Raw genomic sequence first — 22,356 nt, forward strand, 5'->3', positions numbered from 1 at the left:
TGTTCCATTGACAGTCCTACTCTCGGGACATACGACAACTGAAGGAAATGGTATTTCGCTAATAGGCGTTGATTTTTCATTGAAAGTTACAATAACCGGTGTTGACTTCCATGTGAGTAGTATATGTAAAATCAATCGAGAACAAAGAAATATTGCGCTGAGAAATACAAGTATCCAGATTAACCTGAAAAAAAATATGAGACGTTTTTGAATTGTCTATTTGGGCACATCGCCACCGCGAACCTGGCGCTGCTGCATTCAACAGCCGCAGAAACAGATGGCGGACTGTCATGAGACTGGGGTGACAAATGCTAACGATGAGATTTGTTAACAGTCCTATCCGCCGACCCACAAAAACTGATAACATTGAATATGTATTAAATTAATTTGTAGTGATATAGTTTTAAGTATATTAAATGTGAATAAACGTCTGCTGAACCAATACCAACAGCTCTACTACCAAACCCTATCTCCACTTTCACGTGGTGATCGCTTGGAGGTGTTCCTTAACGAAAACCTGCAGACGAAGAAGGATGAATGCGAGTCTTTCGCGCCTAACAACGGTACAAATTGTACCAACTGGGCCTCCCGGTTTGGGGTTGGCTAGGGCTGACAACCCTTCACGGAAAAAACTTCATTGCGAAGCCACAAAAGCCTCAGAATGAATTGACTATACAACGACGAACCCGGCAACGACAATGGAATAACGATTTTCGCATTTTCTCATGGAACGTGCGCTCCCTGTACAGAGATGGAGCTGCCAAGCAGCTAGCCGATACCCTGTCTCAATATAAGACTGATGTGACAGCGTTACAGGAGGAGTGTGGGCTGATGTAATAGCGTTGCAGGAGATGCGTCGGACAGTGACCGGTTTCCCGGAGAAGTTTCACTACACCATATATTATAGTGGCCATCCAGTAAACCATGTGCTCGTCAGTCAGTTAAAATATGAAACCTGCTGTCATCGGCTATGCAAATTTAAGAGAAAGGCTATGCATACTGCGTTTGCCAGGCAAATTTCGTTGGCATGGTGCTCCGAGCTCGAGTGACAACACCACCCAGAATCCCCTCTGACAATCAGGTGAAAGTTAACACTGAACCCATCCACAACGCAGCCCTCCGCAATACCTATATGGTTGAAATTGATGCTGCAATAACCGTAGTTTACAGATGTCTGGAGATGAAGCATCAACAAATGATCTTCACAATCACCTGAAGAGCATTATCATCGATACCGCCACAAACATACTTGACCCCAGCCCCAAAAGAAAGCCGGAACGGCTGGTTCGACAATGAACGTGAGTTACGGAAAAGGGAAACCTGGGAGAACCAACAAATCTGTGAACTCGAAAAGTACAGGAAGCCACCACGCGGAAATTTTACCAACAAGTCAGCAGGATGAAGCGTTACACACCTCCATGCTCATCCTGCCGAGACAAAGAGAGAAATCTGATTTCCGATAGAATGGTATGTTGGAACGATAGGTTGAGTACTGTGATGAATTGCCAAACAACCAGAACATCGGCGAGTTGGAGGTCCCGCAAACTGAAGACGACGGATAAATATTGCCACCACCAAGTATAGAAGAAACAGTCCGTGCAATTCATCGGCTTAAAAATCATAAGTTGCAATAGTTGATGGAATTACAGCCGAATTGGTTAAATATGGAGGCGGGTAGTAACACCATGTGGTTCGTCAGCTTATGCTCAAGGCGTGGGACAGCGAATCAATGCCTAACGATTGGCAACGAGGCATTATCTGTCCCATACATAAAAAGGGAGATATCACGCGGTGCAGCTATTATAGATGTATCACGTTGTTGAGTACCATCTACATCCGCCCCATACGCTCAGAGTATCGTTGGGCTATACCAAAGAGATCTCACTTCAGGCAAATCAGGGTATAAGTGTACATGGCCACCGAATTTGGCAATCCAAGGAAACCAGTAAAACTGACTAGGCTGACCCTGACGAATAAAAGCAAGTGAATCACTCTCGAAATCATTCAGCATCAACAACGGTCTAAGACAGAGGGGTATCCTATCATGCGTCCTTTTTAGCATAGCACTGGAGAAAGTGATATGTGATGTTGAGGTTAACGCGAGGGTAACGATCATCTTTAATTCCACCTAACTACGTTGACGATATCGACATTATGGAAAGGACGACCCGAGACGTACAAACTGCCTTCATCCAGATCGAGCTGGCGGCGCGAGATCTTGGGCTGCACATCAACGAAGGCACGACAGAATATATGGTGGCAACGTCAGCACCAAATACCAACCAACCAACGACATCAAACCGTTCTGGTCAAACGGGAAGAATAAAGATAGGAGATAGCAACTTTGAGACCGTTGATAATTTCTCCTATCTAGGGTCGAAAATTACAACTGATAGCAGCTACGATAACGAAATCTGCGCACGGTTGTTGACAGCCAACAGAGCCTAATTGTTTCGATCGAAACGTCTCACCATAGGGTCAAAGCTCTTACTGTACAAGACTACGATCTTGCCAGTCCTTATGTATTCTTCGGAAAACTGGGTTCCTGGCAAGAAAAATTGCGAACTCTTCGCCGCGTTCGAGAGAAGAATCCTCCGAAGAACTTCTGGCCCCTTACATGGGAATGGACGATTCGGTACCGTCAAGTTGTGAATTAAATCCGGCTCAACAGTTTGCAGTGGGCGGGTCATCTAATCAGTATGGATGAGGATGATCCAGCCCGGACAGTCTACAAGAGCAATATCTATGGTAGAAAAAGAAGATGAGGCCCTGCCTGAGATGGAACGATGGCGTACGCCAGGACGCAAAACAGCTTTTAGGAATATCTAATTCGTGGACCTCGGCGCAAAACCGGGATGTCTGGAGTTGCTTATTAAGGCAGGGCTAGAGCGGGTACCGATTATTGCGCCGTTGATGATGATGAATATTTGGAAAAGGCTCTAACAGATATTCAGAGTCAATTATGATTGGGCAAAACGGTTTCTCCAAAGTTTTTTTTTCGTTACGGTCGGTGGGGGTTTTTCAGTTTTTTTGTGGTCATTTGCTCTTGCCTGCCTCTTAGATTGTTTTCCGCGCGGCTGCGGAAATTATTGCGTTGGCGAAGAACTTATCCGATCTACTGATCACCCGGGAGGGGACATCCCTGGTACAGATATTGGACTATTTTCTTTGGACCATCGTTATGGATTAAGATATGGCTCGTTGTTGCCAGGTGATAAATATGAAGATTTTTTTGGCCCCCATGTTGACTCCCATTGACTGCACGTAACATTTGCAAATGCAAATTAGACGTGTATACCTGCTTCTTGTTGGACTATAAGTCGAAAAATTTGCCTGGGAGGCACACTATTTGTGTTGCAGTTGCGTCGAGGTCTTCATTCCAAGCTGTGCGGATGCAATTACAGGCAATGTTCTCGTCCAGCAGCTATTGTGACATATTATTGCTGCTTTCAGCTGACGGTGAAAACCCTGGACCATGCCATTAGCTGCTGGATGGTATGCTGTATTTCAGATATGGGTTGCACCGATGAGGTTGTTGAGTTCTGGAAACAATCTCGATTCAAACTGTCTTCCTTGATCTGTGGTAATCTGAAATGGTATGCCGAATCTAGAGATCCATATGTGAAGAACGCTCTGGTAACTGTGATGGTCTCTTGATCGGGGATTGGTGCCATTTCCTCCAACGTGAGAAACGGTCTACCATGATCAGGCAGTAGCGTTGCTCTTGGCAAGTGAGATCCTGTCAGTAGGAATTACATGTCCATACCATCGAAGACGCCTCTCTCATAATTTTTCTACGATTAGTCAAAGCCCCACATCTCTTACCCAAAGTAATATTTTTGTTTCCATCACAGAGAGGCGCCGCTCATTTTTTTGTATATTCGGCCAACACTCAGAACCATGTGGGAAATTTTGGATTTGAAACATTTTGGATATTGATTGATCCGAGATATTTAAATCGCTTAGTTTTGAACTGGTTGCTATTATTGATGGTGATAGTGTCAGTTTTATTTGGGTCGGTCGTTAATATTTCTGTTTTATTCAGATTTAGTCTTTGGCTGTGTTGCATGAGGCGATCATACCATTTTTGAAAAAGTTTGATGAATTTAGTTCCTTTATAAGGATAGAGAAGAGTGGTCATGCCTTTTGTGAAGACTGACAGTGATAAGAAGCAGTTTTGATATACCTTCTACACTCCGAACTTTACTCTTCAGATGGCGGTAGAGCCATTTAACTCAGCGTAGGAATTCCTCTAGCATTGGGTGTTGCTGCAGAGCATACTAGATGAGTTTGTGCGGCACACGGGCAAGGAACTTCTCCAGATCCAGAAATACAATGAAGAGAGAGCGGTGTTTTTCATCGTGCTTTTATATAAGTAACCGCTTATTATTATTTTTAATGGTGGATATGCGCATATATAATATTTAAATTATATTTAAATTATACTTTTATCAACAGAAATTGGCAAAGGGTTGACACTACGATTATTCATTGTACTAATGATTTAAATAAATTCTCACCTTTCCCACCACGATCGTCTTCTTTCCAAAATATAACGTATTCCGTGGATCGTGCTTATCGTTGAGTAATCCAAAAGGATTCCCCAGACCATTTGCAACCAGGTGCCATATACGATATTTTCCTTTGCCTCCTCTTCGGTAGATATTGAATCATTTGAGATTGACCTGTTAAGCCGAGGATTATGTCGCCTTCAAAACAAAAAATATGAATCAAATGGAAAATATCTAAATAATGCAAAGCGTCACCATTGCAATGATTGAGGGTTGAAGGGATTCTTTTTCATATTCCTCTGCAGAATCCTTTCACGCTTATCGTTTTCCGGGGAAAGTTTCGGAGATGTTGCAAAATGACTTCAGTACGCTCAACAAATTATTCCGAACTAATTACCAAAGTATCTACGAGACTACCTACCAACTTCAGCAGTACATATGGTGTATATAACACTGGAACAATTGACTATTCCACTTCACGATTCGGTGATGGTCTGATTTCTTTTGAATAATTTTATATTATACCAGCGTATGTTAATTACCTTGTGGTAATCAATGTAATGTAAATTGTAGTCATCTGGCTGCAGCCGGCAGTTTCAGATTCAGAAAACCATAGAATATTTTCTTAGATATTAAGCTTTCTACTTCTTGATAAGAAGGTAATGACACGAACGTCCCTTCAATTATAAATAGTGAAATTATTGCTTGCTTTGTGTTAAGAAAGATGGAAATCACATACCTCATGCTTTGATTACTTTCAATTAGAGATTAAGGTTGATAAATAAATATCCTCCTTTAACGCTTTTCTCATATAATTAACCCAAGTTAATTAGATTACTGAATAATTGATGACCCAAACCTAATCAGATTGATGAGAAATCTTCCTTTTGGAATACATATTTTTGTACTAATTGATTAAACAAGTCGGGAAACGGGATGCTGAACGGTTTTGTGTATTTCTTTTATAAGAACATTTGAGTGGACATTTGTCCTATTAGAACTTAATACGTAATATAGTCTTCAATTTGCAGAGAAGGCACAATTTTGACCTATTATAACTTTATTAATAATAGTGCGATTTCTTCAAAACTTGGTAGAATCATGCTCTATGTTATAGCCTATGTTGCTTAAGGGGGGTTTTACAGTCAATTACTAAAAAATATAGCAATATGCTATTATAACTGTATTTGAAAAGATATCGGTTTCTTTTGGGGTCGGGGTAAGTGAATGCATTTATGCACAGAGTGTTGGACTCCCGGTACGGTACGTCGTCGAATTTCCAACTAAACATCTCCCCATTGTCAGAGAGCTAGCCTGGAACCGTTTGTTACATTACCTCGGGCTAGTCTCGGAACTCTCTCGCCTTGCGGAGCCTTCAAATCAGGGAATTCTGCCTCTAGATTCATTTTGCCAAGAGAGTTGCGTTGCCGTTCTTCACGAGCAATCACCTCTCTTGGCTTTTTTCCCTTGCGCTTATATATGGCTTGATGCTCCTTAGCAAGAACGGCAATGGAGATCACTCCCACGATCACCAACAGGACCGGCTCAGAGACAGTCAGGTAGGCAGATGCCACCCGCAAAGCTCCCCGTCTCTTTACTTGCGCGAGACGTTTACGATATACCTTTTTGCCAAGAACGTCAGCCCATGCCTCTGGGCCGTAGAGCAGGGCAAACTGTGTTGAACTTATCAGGAGACGTCGCTTACTAGGACCCCAATATTTGCCATCAGCCTACTTAACGCCGAAACTCCAACTGCAACCTTGTTCGCTGCTGCTTTGATTTGCTCCATCCATCCGCTTACCCGTCGCATCCATATGCCGAGTTTGCTTTGATCCTGTTCAGCAGTGGGCCAGCAACAAGCACCGCAACATCATCTGCATAACCCACCAGGCGCGACTCTTCTGACATCATCATCAACGCCGCAACAACCGGTATCCTGTCAAGGCCTGCCTTAACAAGGACTTCCAGACATCCCGGTGTTGCGCCGAGGTCCGCCAATTCGATATCTCTAAAAGTTGTCCGGCGTCCTGACCTACGCCATCGCTCCATCTCAGGCAGGGTCTCCATCGTCTTCTTTTTCTATCATAGATATTGCCCTTATAAGTGACCCGCCCACCGTAACCTATTAATCCGGATTTTATCCACAACCTCATGGTAATGCTCATAGATTTGGTCGTTATGTAGGGTACGGAATCATCCATCCTCATGTAGGGGGTCATAAATTCTTCGGAGGTTTCTTCTCTCGAACGCGGCCAAGAGTTCGCAATTTTTCTTGCTAGGAACCCAAGTTTCCGAGGAATACATAAGGACTAGCAAGATCATTGTCTTGTACAGTAAGAGTTATGGTGAGACGTTTCAATCGAAACAGTTTTTGTAAGCTCAAAGAGGCTTTGTTGGTGGCCAACAATCTCGCGTGGATCGTGAATCGGTTGTGATTTTTTACCCTAGATAGGAGAAATTATCAATGGTCCCAAAGTTGTAGTCACGTATCCTTATTCTTCCCGTTTGACCAGTGCGGTTTGATGTTGTTGGTTGGTTGGTTTTTGGTGCTGACGTTGCCACCATATACTTTGTCTTGCCTTCATTGATGTGCAGCCCAAGATCTCGCGCCGCCTGCTCGATCCGGATGAAGGCAGTTTGTACGTCTTGGCTCGTTCTTCCCATGATGTCGATATCGTCAGCATAGGCCAGTAGTTAGGTGGACTTAAAGAGGATCGTACCCCTCGCATTTACCTCAGCATTACGGATCACTTTCTCGAGGGTCAGGTTAAGGAGGACGCATGACTGGGTCTTAGACTGTTGTTGATGTCGAATGGTCTCGAGAGTGAACCTGCTGCTTCTATCTGGTCTCGCATATTGGTCAGGGTTGGCCTAGTCAGTCTTATTAATTTCGTTGGGATACCGAATTCTTTCATGGCCGTGTACAGTTTCACCCTGGCTATGCCATCATAGGCGGCTTCAAAGTCGATGAAAAGATGGTGTCTTGGGTGAAGCCTCTTTGGTATGGGCCAATGATGTTCTGGTCGCATGGGACTATCTGGCCTAGCAAGATAGCGGAGAATATCTTACAGATGGTACTCAGCAACGTGATACCTCAATAATTGCTGCACTAGGTGATATCCGTTTTTTATGTATGAGGCAGATAATGCCTCGTTGCCAGTCGTTGATTAGCTGTCGCACACCCTGAGCATTAGTTGAAGAACCACTTGGTGCAGTTGGTCGCCTCCATATTTAACCAGTTCGGCTGTAATTCCATCGGATCTTGGCGACTTGTGGTTTTTAACCCGGTGGATTGCACGGACTGTTTCTTTTATGCTTGGTGGTGGCAGCATTTGTCCGTCGTCTTGAGTTGGTGAAGCCTCGACCTCGCCGATATTCTGATTGTTAAGCAGTTCATCAAAATACTCAACTGATCCTTCCAATATGGCTATTCTGTCGGCAATCAGATTTCCCTCTTTGTCTTGGCAGGATGGACATCGAGGTGTATAAGGCTTCATCCTGCTGACTGCTCCCTGCTCCTTGTACTTTTCGAGTTCACAGATCTGTTAGTTCTCCCAGGCTTCCTTCTTTCGTCTGTAAAGTTGCTTTTTTGCTCGACGGAGTTCTTGGTAAGCCTCTGTGCGTGCCCGCGTTCTTTGACAATGCCACATTACTCGGTGTGCAGCATTTTTCCTTTCCGTTACTAGCTTACATTCATCGTTGGACCAGCCGTTCCGACTCCTTTTGCGCCCGTTTCAATGATAACGTTCTTCAGGTGGTTGTGAAGATCATTTGTTGATGCTTCATCTCCAGGGTATCTGTTAGCTGCGGTTCTTCCGATATTCATTTCCTTCTTGTAGGTGTTACGGAGGCCTGTGTTGTGAATGGCTTCGGTATTGACTATCACTTGATTGTCAGAGGGGTTGTAGATGGTGTTGTAATTCGAGCCTGGAACACTATGCCAACGAGATAATGATTCGGGTCTATATTGGCCCCCTAAGCAATTTAGCATTCATCAAGGCTGAGAGGTGGCGCCGTTCGATCGATACATGGTCAAATTGGTTGAACATGGTCCCGTCTGCAGAGGACCATGTATGTTTGTGGACCGGTTTCTGCGCAAACTAGGTACTTCCAACAACCATTTCTTGTGGTACCGCTAACTGAATAATCCGCAGTTCGTTATCATTGATATCCCTATGTAAGCTATGGGAGCCGACTTATCGCCTGAATATGGCCTCCGTCCTTACTTGACTGCTGAAATCTCGAAGTATGATTTTGATATCATACTTGGGACAGACTTCGAGGGTTCGCTGAACTGCCTCCTTCTGTGGTTTCGTAACGTTGGTTTTTCGTGTAGAGTTGTCAGTCCTACCCTAGTCCGAACCTGGAGGACCAGCTGGTATAATTGTCCCGTTTTTAGGCGTGGGTGAATCGCCTTCATCCTTTCCCGTTTGCAGGTTTTCGTTAAGAAGGAGCTCCCAGCGGTCACGACATGGAGGTGGAGATATGGTTATGTAGTAGAGCTGTTGGTGCTGGTTCAGCAGGCGTTTCCTAGGTTTTATGCTCCATAGTGGGTACAAGTCCACATTTCGCCATGGGACCTATTCAACCCTTTGATCCACCTTGGCCTATTATAACTTGGTTAATAATAGTGCGATTTCTTCAAGCTGCTAGGAACATGCTCTATGTTATCGCCTATATTGCTGCAAAATTTCGTGGTTCAAAGATAAACTTAAGGTAGGTTTTACAGTCAATTATTAAAAAATATAGAAATATACTATTATTAGCTTTATTCAAACAGATATCGGTATGGAGGATATTTCGGATCCTAGGTATCATAAAGTGGGTGTCCCCCGATTTTTTTTCAGATTTTTCGGTTGGGTAGTTTCTGAGAATGGGTCCGTGAAAAAAATGACCAAATTCGACCCCTCGATCTCCTCACCTTACCAGAACTAAGACCGGCCTCGTACTAAACAAGATCTTTCATTTGATACCCAACATGACAATATTTGGTGAAAAAAAATTACGCCCCTCCTTTTGGCTATATGGCGAAGAATTTTTGGCCTCCTACATGAAGATGAACGATTGCGTAGCCTACATAGCGACATGGTTGTGAATAAAATCCGGCTTAATAGGTTTCGGTGGACCGGTCACTTATTCCGTATGGATGAGGATGATCCAGCCTGAAAAGTCTATGAGGGCTACATCTATGCTAGAAAAAGAAGACGAGGCAGACCTTGCCTCAGATGGAACGACGGTGTCGGCCAGGATGTCAGACAGCTTTAGGAGATATCGAATTGGTGGACTTCGGACAAAATCGGGATGTCTGGAGTTCCTTATTAAGGCAGGCCCAGATCGGATCCAGTTGTTGGGCCGTTGATGTTGACGATATGCGAACCTTCGAGGTAGGCTTAAGCAGGTTATACGGATCAGAGAGAGAGAATGCTTCAAGGAACTTTCCGCAAAGCAGACCAAAGCTCCTGGGGAACAGCGTTTAGGGTGGTTATGAAGAAGATGGGAAGGCGAACAAGACAACTGACCTGCCCACATCTTTTGCTCGTGATCGTGATGGCGTTCTTCCTCCCGGAATAAAGAGCAGTGCAAAAAATACAAGAAAACATTGGAAGTTTAATACGTGCGGTAACTGAGGAGGAACTTCCGCAAATTTGCTGGAGAATTGGTGATAACAAAGCTCGCGGTCTGAATGCCGTTGCCAATATATTTTTAAAATCATTGTTACGACCAGACCCCACTGGTTTATCACTGTATTTGAAGCATGCATGATAGAAGGAGCATTCCCTGACCGGCAGAAGAGGCAAAAACTAGTTTTGCTCCCGAAGCCGAAGAAGCACCCACGACATCCATCATCATACCGCCCGATGCTCGAAAGGGCAACTTGCGGTAGACTGCTTCCTGTCCCGATACAACGATCGACGCCGTAGACGTTGTTTTGAAGCTGCCTCCAGACACGATGTCGTCTAATAAATGCTGCCCCGTGGTGACGTTGGACGTCAGAAATGCGTTCAATTCCGCTAGCTGGGAGTGGATAAAAAGCTCACTGATTACAACGGGTGTCCCTAGTTATCTGACTTAATTCCCCGAAAGAACACTTTGGTACGATACGGTTGTGGGATCCAAGCAGTACACCGTCACCGCAGGAGTACCTCAGGGCTCAGTTTTGGGTCCTGTCCTGTGCAACTTGATGTACAATGGGGTCCTTGTCCTTCTCGTGCCAGAGTAGCCCACGATAATCGGTCCCGGAGATGATCTAGCCGTAGTTGTCGTCGCGGAACAACTTGAAGACATTGAAGTGTATGCTAACGAAATCCTTAGTATCATAAAAGCGTGGCTGGAGGTGGTCCAGCTTGACCTTCCGGAACAAAAGGGGCACCTGGAATATGCGAGGAAGCATGTGAGACTGTCAGAAAGCAGCAAAGACCGGCATATCATTAGCGCGGATGATGCCTAACATTAGAGGTGCAACATGCAGTCGTAGATTACTTGTGGCCGGAGTGGTTTGCTTCACAGTACCATATTATACGCCGCATCAGTTTGAGAGGAAGCAGTAGCGTGTGAGAGTAATCAGAGGAGGGTAAAAATAAGTTACCGCTTAGTGGTGCTAAGGGTGTGCAGCGCCTTCAGAACAATATCAGGCGACGCAGCGTGTGTTATTTCGGGAATCGATGGACATTCAGGCAAGTGAGGCGCGCTGCCTGTTCCAGAAAAGAAGAACGAATTTACCTAAGAAGGATACAGAACACCAAAAGTCTGCAAAAGTAGCAGCAACGGTGGGATGACTTGCAGAGGGGTCGTTGGTCGTTACGGTTCCGCGGGGAATGAAGAAGGAGAAAGTGGGGGTGGTTCTCCACACTTACCTGCAACTTGGCGCAGCACTGTCTTTGTAAGATTTCCACCTCTATCCACTAAAAAAAAAAGACGAACAGACATAGATCGACACGATTTTAATGAGGTTTTGTGAAGGCGGACTGACAGTAAACCGATTTTAATAAGGTTTGGTTTTACAAAAAATTTTAAAAAGAAGAAGTAAATTGGTTTTAATTGTTACACTTTATTCAGCCTTTTTTATTACACTAATTAACAAAATTCTAATTAAATATCTATTCAAGTTATCTAATAATTTCGTGTTATCTCTCGGATTGTTGGTGCGCGACTGATTATTCATTTCTATCACAAAAATCATGATCTAGTATCTACGGGATCAGGTAAATGCATGAGTACAACGCAGCACCTGCTGCACATTCTTTACATGACACCTGTATGAGATTTTCTCATACAGTTCCTGCAACGGTTGCATTTACCTGATTAACAAAATCTTTTATTAGATTTGAATTTGAAATGAGATATTTGACTTACAGTGATACAACTATTAAATATCATTTAGTGCTTAAAAGTGATTTTGTTGATGATGATTGATGGTCATTATTACGGAATTAAGTAGAGAAAAATGCGTTTGACAGACATACAGACAGACAGAGTGACCTATAAGGAGTTGTCAGATCTCCCATCAGGCGCGTCCCTTAGAGGGAATAAGGGAATGTACGGCAGATGCGTATGAATATATACTTATACGCATTCGAAGGTGTGCGTGCATGGGCATGTTTATGCGCAGGCTGGGTAGGTGGGAGAAAAACGCCCATCTGCGGATAAAAGTGGCTGTGGGAAGGTTACACAGAATAACAAACCAATATGGACGAAGAGAAGGTGTATAAACTTACGGTGCAGGAGTTTGGAACCCTAGCACCGGCGGGTTTTGGGAGTGGGCGAGCAGGCTCCTGGTCGTCGATATCTCTCGACTGGAGTGCTCCGGTGGTGGACAGCTTGGCTGCCGTGGCATCTAATGCCACAAACACCTTAGACAAGGTGTTTAAACCGAGCATATTGCTCCTTCGAATACCCATAGCAAACGCACAGAAGGAGCTGCTCAAGAGAGAACGTTGGTCGGCCGCAGTGACACCAAGGGAAGCTCCTCAGTATCGGGAACCGAATCCCTTTAGGAGTAGCTCAAAGCATGAGATCACTATACAGTGCAAGGGACTAGATGAGATCATTTCTAAGGGGGAAATCTGCACTGCCTTAGCGGAGCAGTTTAAGCTGCACGACTTGCAGGAGACATCCATTGTAAGCCTTAGACAGACGGCGACGATCCGGCCGGAGAGCCTGGACAGCGGGCATATTGCCGGAAGCGCAAGTGTCTCGGATTAAAAAAGGCGTTAAGTGTAGCGAGAAAATGAGGTTGATCCAAACCAACCTCAATCACTGTAGGGTCGCGCAAGATCTGCTCTCGAAGACCATCCATGAATCAGAGGTGCAAGTGGCTATAATAAGCGAACCATATAGAAACCGTAACAATAATGAATGAGTAGCCGATCCAACAGGTGGGGTGGCCTTGTGGGCATGCGGGGATCAAGCTATACAGGAATGTGTGAGGCCGTCCACAAGGGGGTTCGTATAGGCAAAAATAGGCAGTATATACATCTACAGCCGCTATGCCCCTCCAAGCCTGACGATGGCCGAATTCGAGGGCATGTTGGATAGATTGGTTCTGGATGCAAAAGGACGGAAACCAAAAGTCATGTTTGGGCCACTGAATGGGGAAGTTCACTGACGAATACAAGAGGGCGTTTCCTCGTTGAGGCTTTCGAGCAGTTAGATATCATGGACAGGTTAATACTTACCAGAAAGAGGGTCCAGTTAGGTTGTTGATCTGATCACCAGGCAATAGTCTTTGTCCTATAGAGCAAGTCAAATCTGCTCGTCCAAAAATGAGGAGAATGTCAGGTTGGTGTGCGGAAGCAATTGACGAGCAAAGATTCATTGATGTGTGGTTGGACCAGGACACTACACAAGGTACACCCTCCATATCACGGAGTGTATTGCAAAGGCATGTAACACATCGATGCCGAGACGTTATATTTTCCCCAGTAGAAAACGCAACTGCTGGTGGAATAGTGAATTGTCAGATCTTCGGTAAACGTACCATCGGACAAGATGAGAGCAATGTGTTGGATTGACCCGGAGTGGAGCAGCGAGCTTACAAAAAAGCCCGTAGAAATCTATGCAGCAAAGCAAGAGGGACTGCTTCAAGCAACTCTGCACAGAGGCAGATATAGACCCATGGGGAAGCGCTTACAGGGTTGTGATTAGGAGATTTAGAGGTCAGGCAGCTCCACAAATTCCATGCCCCGATCTCCTACTGAAAATCGTTTAGGGTTTGTTCCTCCAGGAGAACACAAAGGGTTAGAGTGTACAGACATCTTTAGATCAGGCTGTAATGCCCCCTCCCCTCCCCGTAGCGGCGAAAGAAGTACTGGAGATTTTCGGTATGCTGGGAGACAACTAAGCTCTTGTCCTCAACGGCATACCAAACAAAGCCCTTAAGCTGGCCGTTAAGTCCAGGCCAGAAATATTTGTAGAGTTGTTTGAATCATGCTGGCCGGGTGGAAACTTTCCTGATACATGGAAAAAATAAAAATTAGCTTTGTTGCCTAAACCTGGTAAGCCTCCTACTGACCCATCTTCCTAAAGATCTACATGTCTATTGGATACTATGGGGAAAATGTTCGAGCGAATAATCTACAACAGATTGCTCCTGACTGTAGAAAGACTGGGAGGCTTACCAGATTGACAATTCGGTTTCCGTAGATCAGATCAAGGGTCAATGCCATCAAACTGGTCACTGGATTACCTGAAAATGCGATGCACATAAGACATGGCACTAGCAAGTATTGCGCTGTGATTACCCTTGGCATGCAAAATGGGTTCAACTCTGCCAGTTGGAGCCTTATAAGCAGGTCATTGGCCGGGATTGGTGCACCCAGTTAGTTAATTGTCGACAGCTACTTACTTAACAGAAAGAAGTCTCTTTCCGCGGGTGTTCCCTCTGTGCTGGGACTGCTATTGTGGAAAATAGTGTATAACGATATCCTCAACGTCCCAGTTGCTGGCGGGGTTACGTTGATGACGTAGCGGTGATTGTTGTAGCAAAAGATCTGGGGGATGCGTAACTTTATTTATCCGAAGGAATTACTGTTACAAAGAAGTGACTGAAAGATGCAGGTCTCGCGGAGGATAAAATAGAGGTGGTACCTATCACAAAGTGGCGTATGGAAATCAGAAGGGGCAAGCATGCCATTACTTCAAAGCCAGCAATTAAATACCTTGGAGAGATGATAGATCCGAGGCTGAATTTTAAGCAGCACTCACAAAATGTTTAGATCAAGGCGCCCAATGTTAGCATGGCACTGACAAGGATGAAAACAAATGTTGGAGGTCCACGATGCAATCGTAGATTGCTTATAGCTTGAGTGGTGAGCTGAGCATGCAATGTTCAAAAGATGAGCGCAGTGTATAGAAGACCGCTCTAAGAGTGTGTTGAGTTTATAGAACCATCTCGGACTAAGCAGCCTTGCACAAACTGGAACATGAGTACCAATGTCTTTTGAAGTTTTCCACCTCCTGAAAAAAAGACAGCTAGACTGATGATAAAGTTTTGTTTTCCACAAACAGATGAGGTATTTGGTTTCGATTTTATTCTATATAAATCTGAAATTCGGTCTCCTCCATCGCATTCTCAGATTTGTTATAAGTCGCATCGTAAAAAAGTAAAATATCTCCATAAAGCTTAGGACAGTCATGCCTAAAAATAAACCCAGAAGGCCACCGCAGGCAGCTAAGAAATCTGTTGTGCTATAAAGCATGGAACGTTCTATTCCAAAAAAGTATTGCTGCCTGAAATACATTGAAAAGCGGCCCATTTGAAGCCTGCAAAATTTGTGTTTATTAAACGTAAAAACCTTAATAAAAGGAACAGTTTCACCCTGGATTCTCCTTCGAGTAATCTGTTTCCCTAAATGCACGAAGTAGTTCCTCGTAATAAAGTTTGGTCTCACCAATCTCCACCTCGTATTTTAAGGATGTGCACGCTGGTAGACAGTTGCAGCTTGTGAAGTCCTTCGACTTTCCTGAGAGTTCAAACTCAAATTCGTTCCGCAATAGATCATCTTCAGCTTGGTAATAGCATTGTATATCAGCCGCTTGACAGATGGGCATATCTTTGGTGTCTGGAGAAATGGAAAAGAAAAATTTAATGAAGGACCAGTTTCTGAGGAATTCCAGATATCAGAAACTCACGTGGCATTGAAAATTTCACACAATTGCATTTTGCGTAGGTATAATTGGTCAAACACTCGAAAGCGCATTTATCTTGAGAGTATGTTTTGAAGAACCGAAGATAACGTTCATCGGCGAAGAAACAATGACGACTAGAAGAAAAAAAGTTATTTAGTTCCGGTTCAAAGGTGCAGAGTTACCTTTGCCATGGTGAATCTCTGAGATTATCTGCAGTTGTCATTAGGGTCGGTTTTATTATCAAGTTAGTTTCCTTTCGGAATGAGGCTCGAATGTATTGCTTGTTAGCAGCAGGGAACTCATCAGGTGCTAACAGCTGTAACTGAAAAATTAATAAAGATGCAATGAATGAGTGACATTGAAAGGCAAACAAAATTAAGGATCTAAACGGTCCAAAAAGTTTCCTCTGACGCAAAAACCAAAGTAATATTTAGATAACTTTTGAACCTACACTGAATCCTTCTACCGCTCCACGGCAGAGGTAATCGATGTCGGCGAGAAGACCTTGGGTGACTAGCTGTAAGCCACCTTTCTTACCAGAAATTTGAGCTCGTAGAGGGTATACAGTCTCGTCGTCAGTGTTTTTGTCGTAGCCTTCTGACACACTCCAGGTTGACTTCTTTTGCACCTCACCCGCGAATGTAAAGTTTTCAAAACTGAGAATTGAGTTTTCTTGTGTTTCTGCTGGACAAGTTCATTCGAATAAGTTTCTTCTTACCTTGGGTAACGTAATAACTCCGATTGGTGGATACCGTTAAATTGATGGCATACCCCTAAATCTGTGAAGACAGTTGTGAAGTATCCATCTGGGAAGAATAATTTTTTGTGGAATATTCCAACGGGCACAGTATAGTTTATAGTTGGCGCAAGTGATGCCATTACTCCCAGCACATCGATAGGATTGGCAGTTTCCCGGAACTTCAGACGGTCCACCAGATCTACATCACATATTTGAGAGAGCGTTTGTAAGTACTCATAGCTGAAACAATATAGTCCAAAAATGAAAACTAGACTCCTTGAAGTCAACAAAAAATACAAAGATGAGTGAAACTTACTCCCTGCTGGAAAGATTGCTGAAGTTATCTATGCTTGGATTGTCCATAACATTATGGTATGCCTCTGTGAAATTGAAGGTTCCATTAACAGTCCTACTCTCGGGGCATACGACAATCGACGGAAATGGTATTTCCCAGATAGGTGTTGATTTGTCGCTGAAGGTCACAATAACTGGTGTTGACTTCCATGTCAGCAGGATTTGTAAAATCAATCGAGAACACAAAAATATTGCGCTGAGAAATACGATTATCCAGATTAACCTGAAAAATATTCATCGTCCTTTTATTCTTTTCTAATTTTGAATTGCATCGTGGCATCCCTTAAGATATTTTACATGCACGTAACGTTCTGTAAGCATGAGTCTGAATACACCACCACATTGGCTCAAAAAAACGAATAACCAATGCTGATTTTTGAAGTTTGCAGAAAAACACCAATCAGACGGGAGACTTTATAGGATATATGTTGTGTTTTGGCAGATAGAGTCACACTCGGGGATGACAGAAGAATGAGCCTAGACGGGATTAAATTTTTCGAATTAACTAGAAGCCCCAATATAAAAGGCATTTTCATTTTGGAAAACTGGCTCTGTGAGAGGCTGAGTAATCTTTGACAGTGCTGATAACGCAAACAGTTTTCTACAGAACTCTAAATTCAAAACGCTTCTTCTAAAACTTCTTTATATCACAAAACTTCATCTAGCGGATCGAAATTGTCAAAAGAATCCTTTCTCGGAGGATATGACATCTTCGGACGTCATGCTAGCCAGGGTGTAACGGCTAAATAAAAGTAATCCTGAGAATCTACAAGAATAGGTACTTTCCACGACTGTCAAACTGCCTTTTTTCGGAATCAAGCTTCCGAAACACATCGCCTTCGGGTACAGCGGACCTAGGCAATACTATAAGTCTGCATGTTTCGGCAACACTACAAAAGTCTGGGAATAAAAAATTTTTAAGGAATTGGTGCCAATCAAATATTGTGCGGTATCAAAACCTTCTCCCAAGTCCTAGAAATATAAAGCGAAGCAAGACTAGGCCCGACAAGGCCCCCTCCCCAGGCTACAGGTTCTACTCCAGTTTTTAACAGCCCTTCTAACTTCATCGTCAATCTAAAAAAATGGTGCTGCAAATCCTTAAGACACTAAAACAACTAGGAATCAGCTCATAAATCTAAAATATTCTAAACGCATTCTGATAACTTTAAGAGTAATGTAGACAACCTTAACATCAACAGCAACTGGTATAGATACGACAATATAACATTCAGAATCTGCTAAAAAATAAATCGCCTTTATAATACTATGGCAACTCCAATAACAATGGGATCATAGCGCTACAAGAGACTTTCAACCCAAACTTTAACTCCCCCGAGAGTCAAGCAGTGCTCTGCAGGATATACTGACGCGAAATATACCTCCTTGGGGCCGACCTATCTCTTTTTGAGAGTGAGCTGTCATTATTCTATGGTATTATGTGATTCCCCAGTGGCCAAGCCTTTCGTCTACCAAGACCGTTAGTGAGTGGGGATAGCCACAAAGTATACGCGGTGACCCTACTATTAACGAAACGCTACGATTTAGACTGGAGAGACGAAAAACACCTGCTCTAATTCAGGGTGTCATGCAAACTGTCCCATTGGATAGTTTGCAGTTGGGGTAACTGACTCTATTCGCATAGAGCGTCACTGATACCTGGTCACCTCAGAAAGTAAGCTTGACCTTACCGTGCTTCAGGCGCCTATGGCACGCGGCGCACACCGCGCATAAAGTGAACAACCAGGCAGAGGCATATCTCCGAAATATTGAGGGCCAGGTGATTACACCCAAAAAGGGAAGTTGGGACGTCAAGCAACAACCAACATAGACCACTGCTCAAAAAGCAGGGATCAGCAAAGCACGTCTGAGTTCAATATATGAGACGTCAGGAAGGAGACAGGTCCCAGTCGCGTATGTGCTAAATAGTATCTGCGTTATTTGAAGGAAGGCCCGTAATCAGAAGAGGCCCTTAAGAAGGCTAAGGATAGACATAAGCCATTAGAGCCAAGAAAACGAGGAGCGGCAATTAGCCTTACCGAAGTCTCCGAAGGAATCTCGAAAGCCACACAGGCGCAAAGAACTGGATCAATTAAGGAAGTGGCAGAAGCTGAACGACCTAGACCTAGATCTTCTAGGGCTTAGAGTGGACAACGACGTGCAGGAAAGCGCTATGTCGGAGGAGGAGAGTTATATTCCGACAGTGGGGAAGAGTTCCAAGCACCATGCGAAAGCTCCATCTGCGGTAATTGCAACGTTCAGTTCCAAGGAAAACATTGGAATAACGCCGGTTCAGGAACCCTGGGTGGATCGGGAACAGATTCGGGGTCTGCAAAGAGGATACGTGCAGGTAATTTGGGACTCCTCTTGTGAAAAACTAAGATCTTGCATCATTCTTAAACGTGATTTAAAATATGTATGTCTTTCAGAGTTCCTGACCGGAGACTTTTTGGCTATCCAAGCCTCACTGGAGGCCGGGGGGATCATTCGAGAGGCAGTCATGGCATCGGGCTGTTTCCCAGGAAACGATATATGGATCCCACCGGTGAGAGGAGTGTGTCGGATGTGCCCTCTATGTCTGATCACAGTATAATCAGATTCGACATTGAGGGCAACTCGGAAAGAACAATAATAATAAGGAATCGGAGGAGAATGAATTGTGATTCCAATGCAACGTACCTAAACAATAACATGGCTTACCTTCAAAGGGGGCGGTGATATCAGGAGCTAACTGGAGCTAGAAGCAGGGATGGAAAACTTCAACAAAGTTGTCATTGACGCATGTGACGCATATGGTATGGAAACCTAGCCAGAACGAGAACAGAGGTACGAAGATTCTTAAATCGGGCAAAACAAACAACTAGCGAAAGAGGCATGCTCGGAAGCAAGGGTAAGGTGGGTAGTGGGAAGGTTTAAACTACTTAAATTAACCAGAATAGATGGCATCTTCCCAGCATTATTCCAGAGAGGCCTAGAAATCATCTTAGAGTCTCTTTTAACGATGGCAAGGGGCAGCATAAATCTGGGATGTAAACAAAAAAAAAATTGCGAACTCTACTATCGCCTTTTCGGAGTCCGCATATGTTAGCTTTATTTAGACTTAACATCAGCAACGTCCTCGTCGAACATAAGAAATTTATTACATTCTAGTGGGAACGAACTCGGCTTCCCTAACATTAAAGGACCATCTCCATTCCATCACAAATAAAGTCAAAAAACCAGCAAAGGTGATCTACTTTGCGACGAATGGGGTCTCCCCCTGATAGAGACTTTCAAATTATATAGAGGCTTGGTACAACCTGTCCCCCAATCTAGTTTTCAAAGGATTCTACGGTTGCTGAAGGAAATATCTGTACCGCTTTAGTTTGAATAATTCGCCGCTGGAAGGAAGTGTGAGCCAAAAGAATATAATTACGGAGAAGCTGAGGTCGAAGAAGCACTGAGTTACAGTAATAAAAACTTGTTTTTCCTATTCGCTAGTGTTGATGTATATTTTGCTAATACCGGTATTTCGGTAACCACTTGTTCCCTTCATCAGTGCTAACAAGTCCTACGTTGCCCATTGATCACCCTATTCTATGCAAGCAGCGCAGGTGGAAGAAATCATACAGGCGATTTTTTCTGACGCTCTTGATGCAGGAGTGAGCACTGGGGAATGCCCGCTTTTCACTGGTAAAGAGCTAGAGGAGGCGGTCCTGTCAATGAAGAACAAAAAAGCACCATGACGGGATGGTATTCTCAGCGAAGTGTTGAAACTCATATGTAAATACAAGTCCAACTTGTTACTCGACGCATTCCGCGCATGTAGGCGGGGGAACAAACGCCTTCAATTCTGTGTAGTTGAGGGACTATTGAAAGCATCGTGTCCTTCTCTATGCGGCCCGGGAAGGAAAGCGTCGAATGAAGGTGATGTCAGGGGCGGCTCAGAAATGTACCCTTGGTTCGGGTTTTTGGAATGCCTTAAACGATAGTCTTCCATGAGATGCCTCATGAATCGCATTGGCTCGGATGCGAGGTATGATGTTTGGGCACTGGTTATTGCACACACAGTTGAGCAAGCTCAGGGCGCACTGGGAATGGTGATGCAGCGAGTAGGCGAAGGGATGGCTGAGTATGGATTCTTTCTAGCTCTAGAAAAAAACCAAAGTTGTTACGTTGACCAAGGAGAGGGTTCCCACAGTCCTCCCTATTAAGGTGTGTGAAACCATGGTTTAATCGAAGCTAGCGGTGAAATACCTCGGCATCATGATAGACACGAAGGCGAGCTTCTTCGAGATCGTAGGCAAGGATGCGGCTAGAATATTTGCGATTTGTTGGCTAATGCCCAATCTCGTAGGCCCTTATCCAGAAGGTATCGCTTGCTGATGAGTGCGGTTCAGTTGGTCCTTCTTTACGGTTCCGAAGTATGGGCCGGTTACCTCAGTAAGGAAACGAACCGTGAGCGTCTAGCGCAAGTACAAAGACGAGGGGCTTTGTGAGTTGTGTCGACCTATCGTACCGTCTCGGAACCAGCTGTAACGGTGATTGCGGGATTTATTCCGGTGGCTTTTCATGCTGCCGAAGCAGGCTTATATACCGGCACAAATTAGGAAGCTGTCGCTTGTGAAGAGAGAGGTCGTAAGCTTTGTGCATGGCAACAATCTGAGGAGAAGAGAGAAGAGAATCGAGAGGTAGCTGGATTGCGCATCTCATAAAAGACGTGCGGCCATAGTGGATGATGCCCGTCACCTCTTTTTCTTCTGCAGAAGGTGGGAATGACATCGCCATCACCTTTCCATGGGAGGGTGTCTTGCGTCCCCAGACACCATAATTGAGGCCATGCCGCAAAGGGAGGATACGTGGAGCCGAGTGGCATGGTACAATCAAGGCATTATGGAGGATGGATAGGAGAGATACCGGGGCTGCTGCGGGTCCCTAAATCGACGTGGTTTTGTTCCTATACTGAATAGGCCTGACCTAAGGTAATGTGTCAAACGGTTTCGGGTAAGAGTCCTAAGCCCTTCAGGGGGATATTTTAGCCAGTAGTCAGTCTGAGACAGGAGTGCGGCACTTTGTGCGTAAACGCATTTCACCCCCTACACTTTTACCAATAGAGGCTAACTAATGATTAATAGCTGAGTTATCCATTAGTATAACAACTCAAATAAATTCCACTATTCTCACCTCTCCCACCACGATCGCCTTCTTTCCAAAATATAACGTATTCCATGGATAGTGCTTATCGTTGAGTAATCCAAAAGGATTCCCCAGACCATTTGCAACCAGGTTCCATGCACAATATTTTTCTTTGCCTCCTCTTCGGTTGTTATTGAATCATTTGAGATTGATCTGGTCAGCCGAGGACTACCTCGCCTTCAAAACAAAGATATGAATCAAATGAAAATCATCTAAATAATGGGGAGTCTCACCATTGTAAAGACTGAGGATTAAGGGATATTTCTCTCATGTTTCTCTCCAGATTCCTGTCAGTTGATTTTGTGAGAAGAACTTGGAACCACAAATTATTCCGAACTGATTATCAAAGTATCTTTAATTGTAGATTGATGTATGTTCGATGCTACTACCTGCAGCAGTATATGTAACACTAAAGGCAATGACTATTCCACTTCACAATTCGGGGATGATTTG

The 22,356-nt window shown here is 44.1% G+C and overlaps 1 protein-coding gene across 1 annotated transcript; it reads right to left on the minus strand.

Annotated features, from left to right (window-relative positions):
* Positions 1-15,323: 15,323 nt before the first annotated feature.
* LOC119654110 (pickpocket protein 28-like) lies at positions 15,324-22,174 on the minus strand. Its single transcript, XM_038059273.1, has 8 exons — positions 22,137-22,174; positions 21,892-22,080; positions 16,694-16,927; positions 16,357-16,617; positions 16,090-16,294; positions 15,821-15,960; positions 15,642-15,772; positions 15,324-15,571 (listed from the first exon to the last, which is right to left on the minus strand). The coding sequence occupies exons 1-8, from the start codon at positions 22,172-22,174 to the stop codon at positions 15,324-15,326; spliced, it is 1,446 nt and encodes a 481-aa protein (XP_037915201.1).
* Positions 22,175-22,356: the final 182 nt, after the last annotated feature.

This window comes from Hermetia illucens, chromosome 4 (assembly GCF_905115235.1).
Source record: "Hermetia illucens chromosome 4, iHerIll2.2.curated.20191125, whole genome shotgun sequence".
Lineage (NCBI taxonomy): Eukaryota > Metazoa > Arthropoda > Insecta > Diptera > Stratiomyidae > Hermetia > Hermetia illucens.

Coding starts and splice junctions, on each gene's coding strand:
- LOC119654110 (XM_038059273.1), bottom strand. CDS start 22,174: ATGAGAGAAATATCCCTTAATCCTCAGTCTTTACAATG. Junction 22,081..22,136: donor AATCCTCAGTCTTTACAATG/GTGAGACTCCCC, acceptor TTTGTTTTGAAG/GCGAGGTAGTCCTCGGCTGA. Junction 15,773..15,820: donor AGAGATTCACCATGGCAAAG/GTAACTCTGCAC, acceptor TTTTTCTTCTAG/TCGTCATTGTTTCTTCGCCG.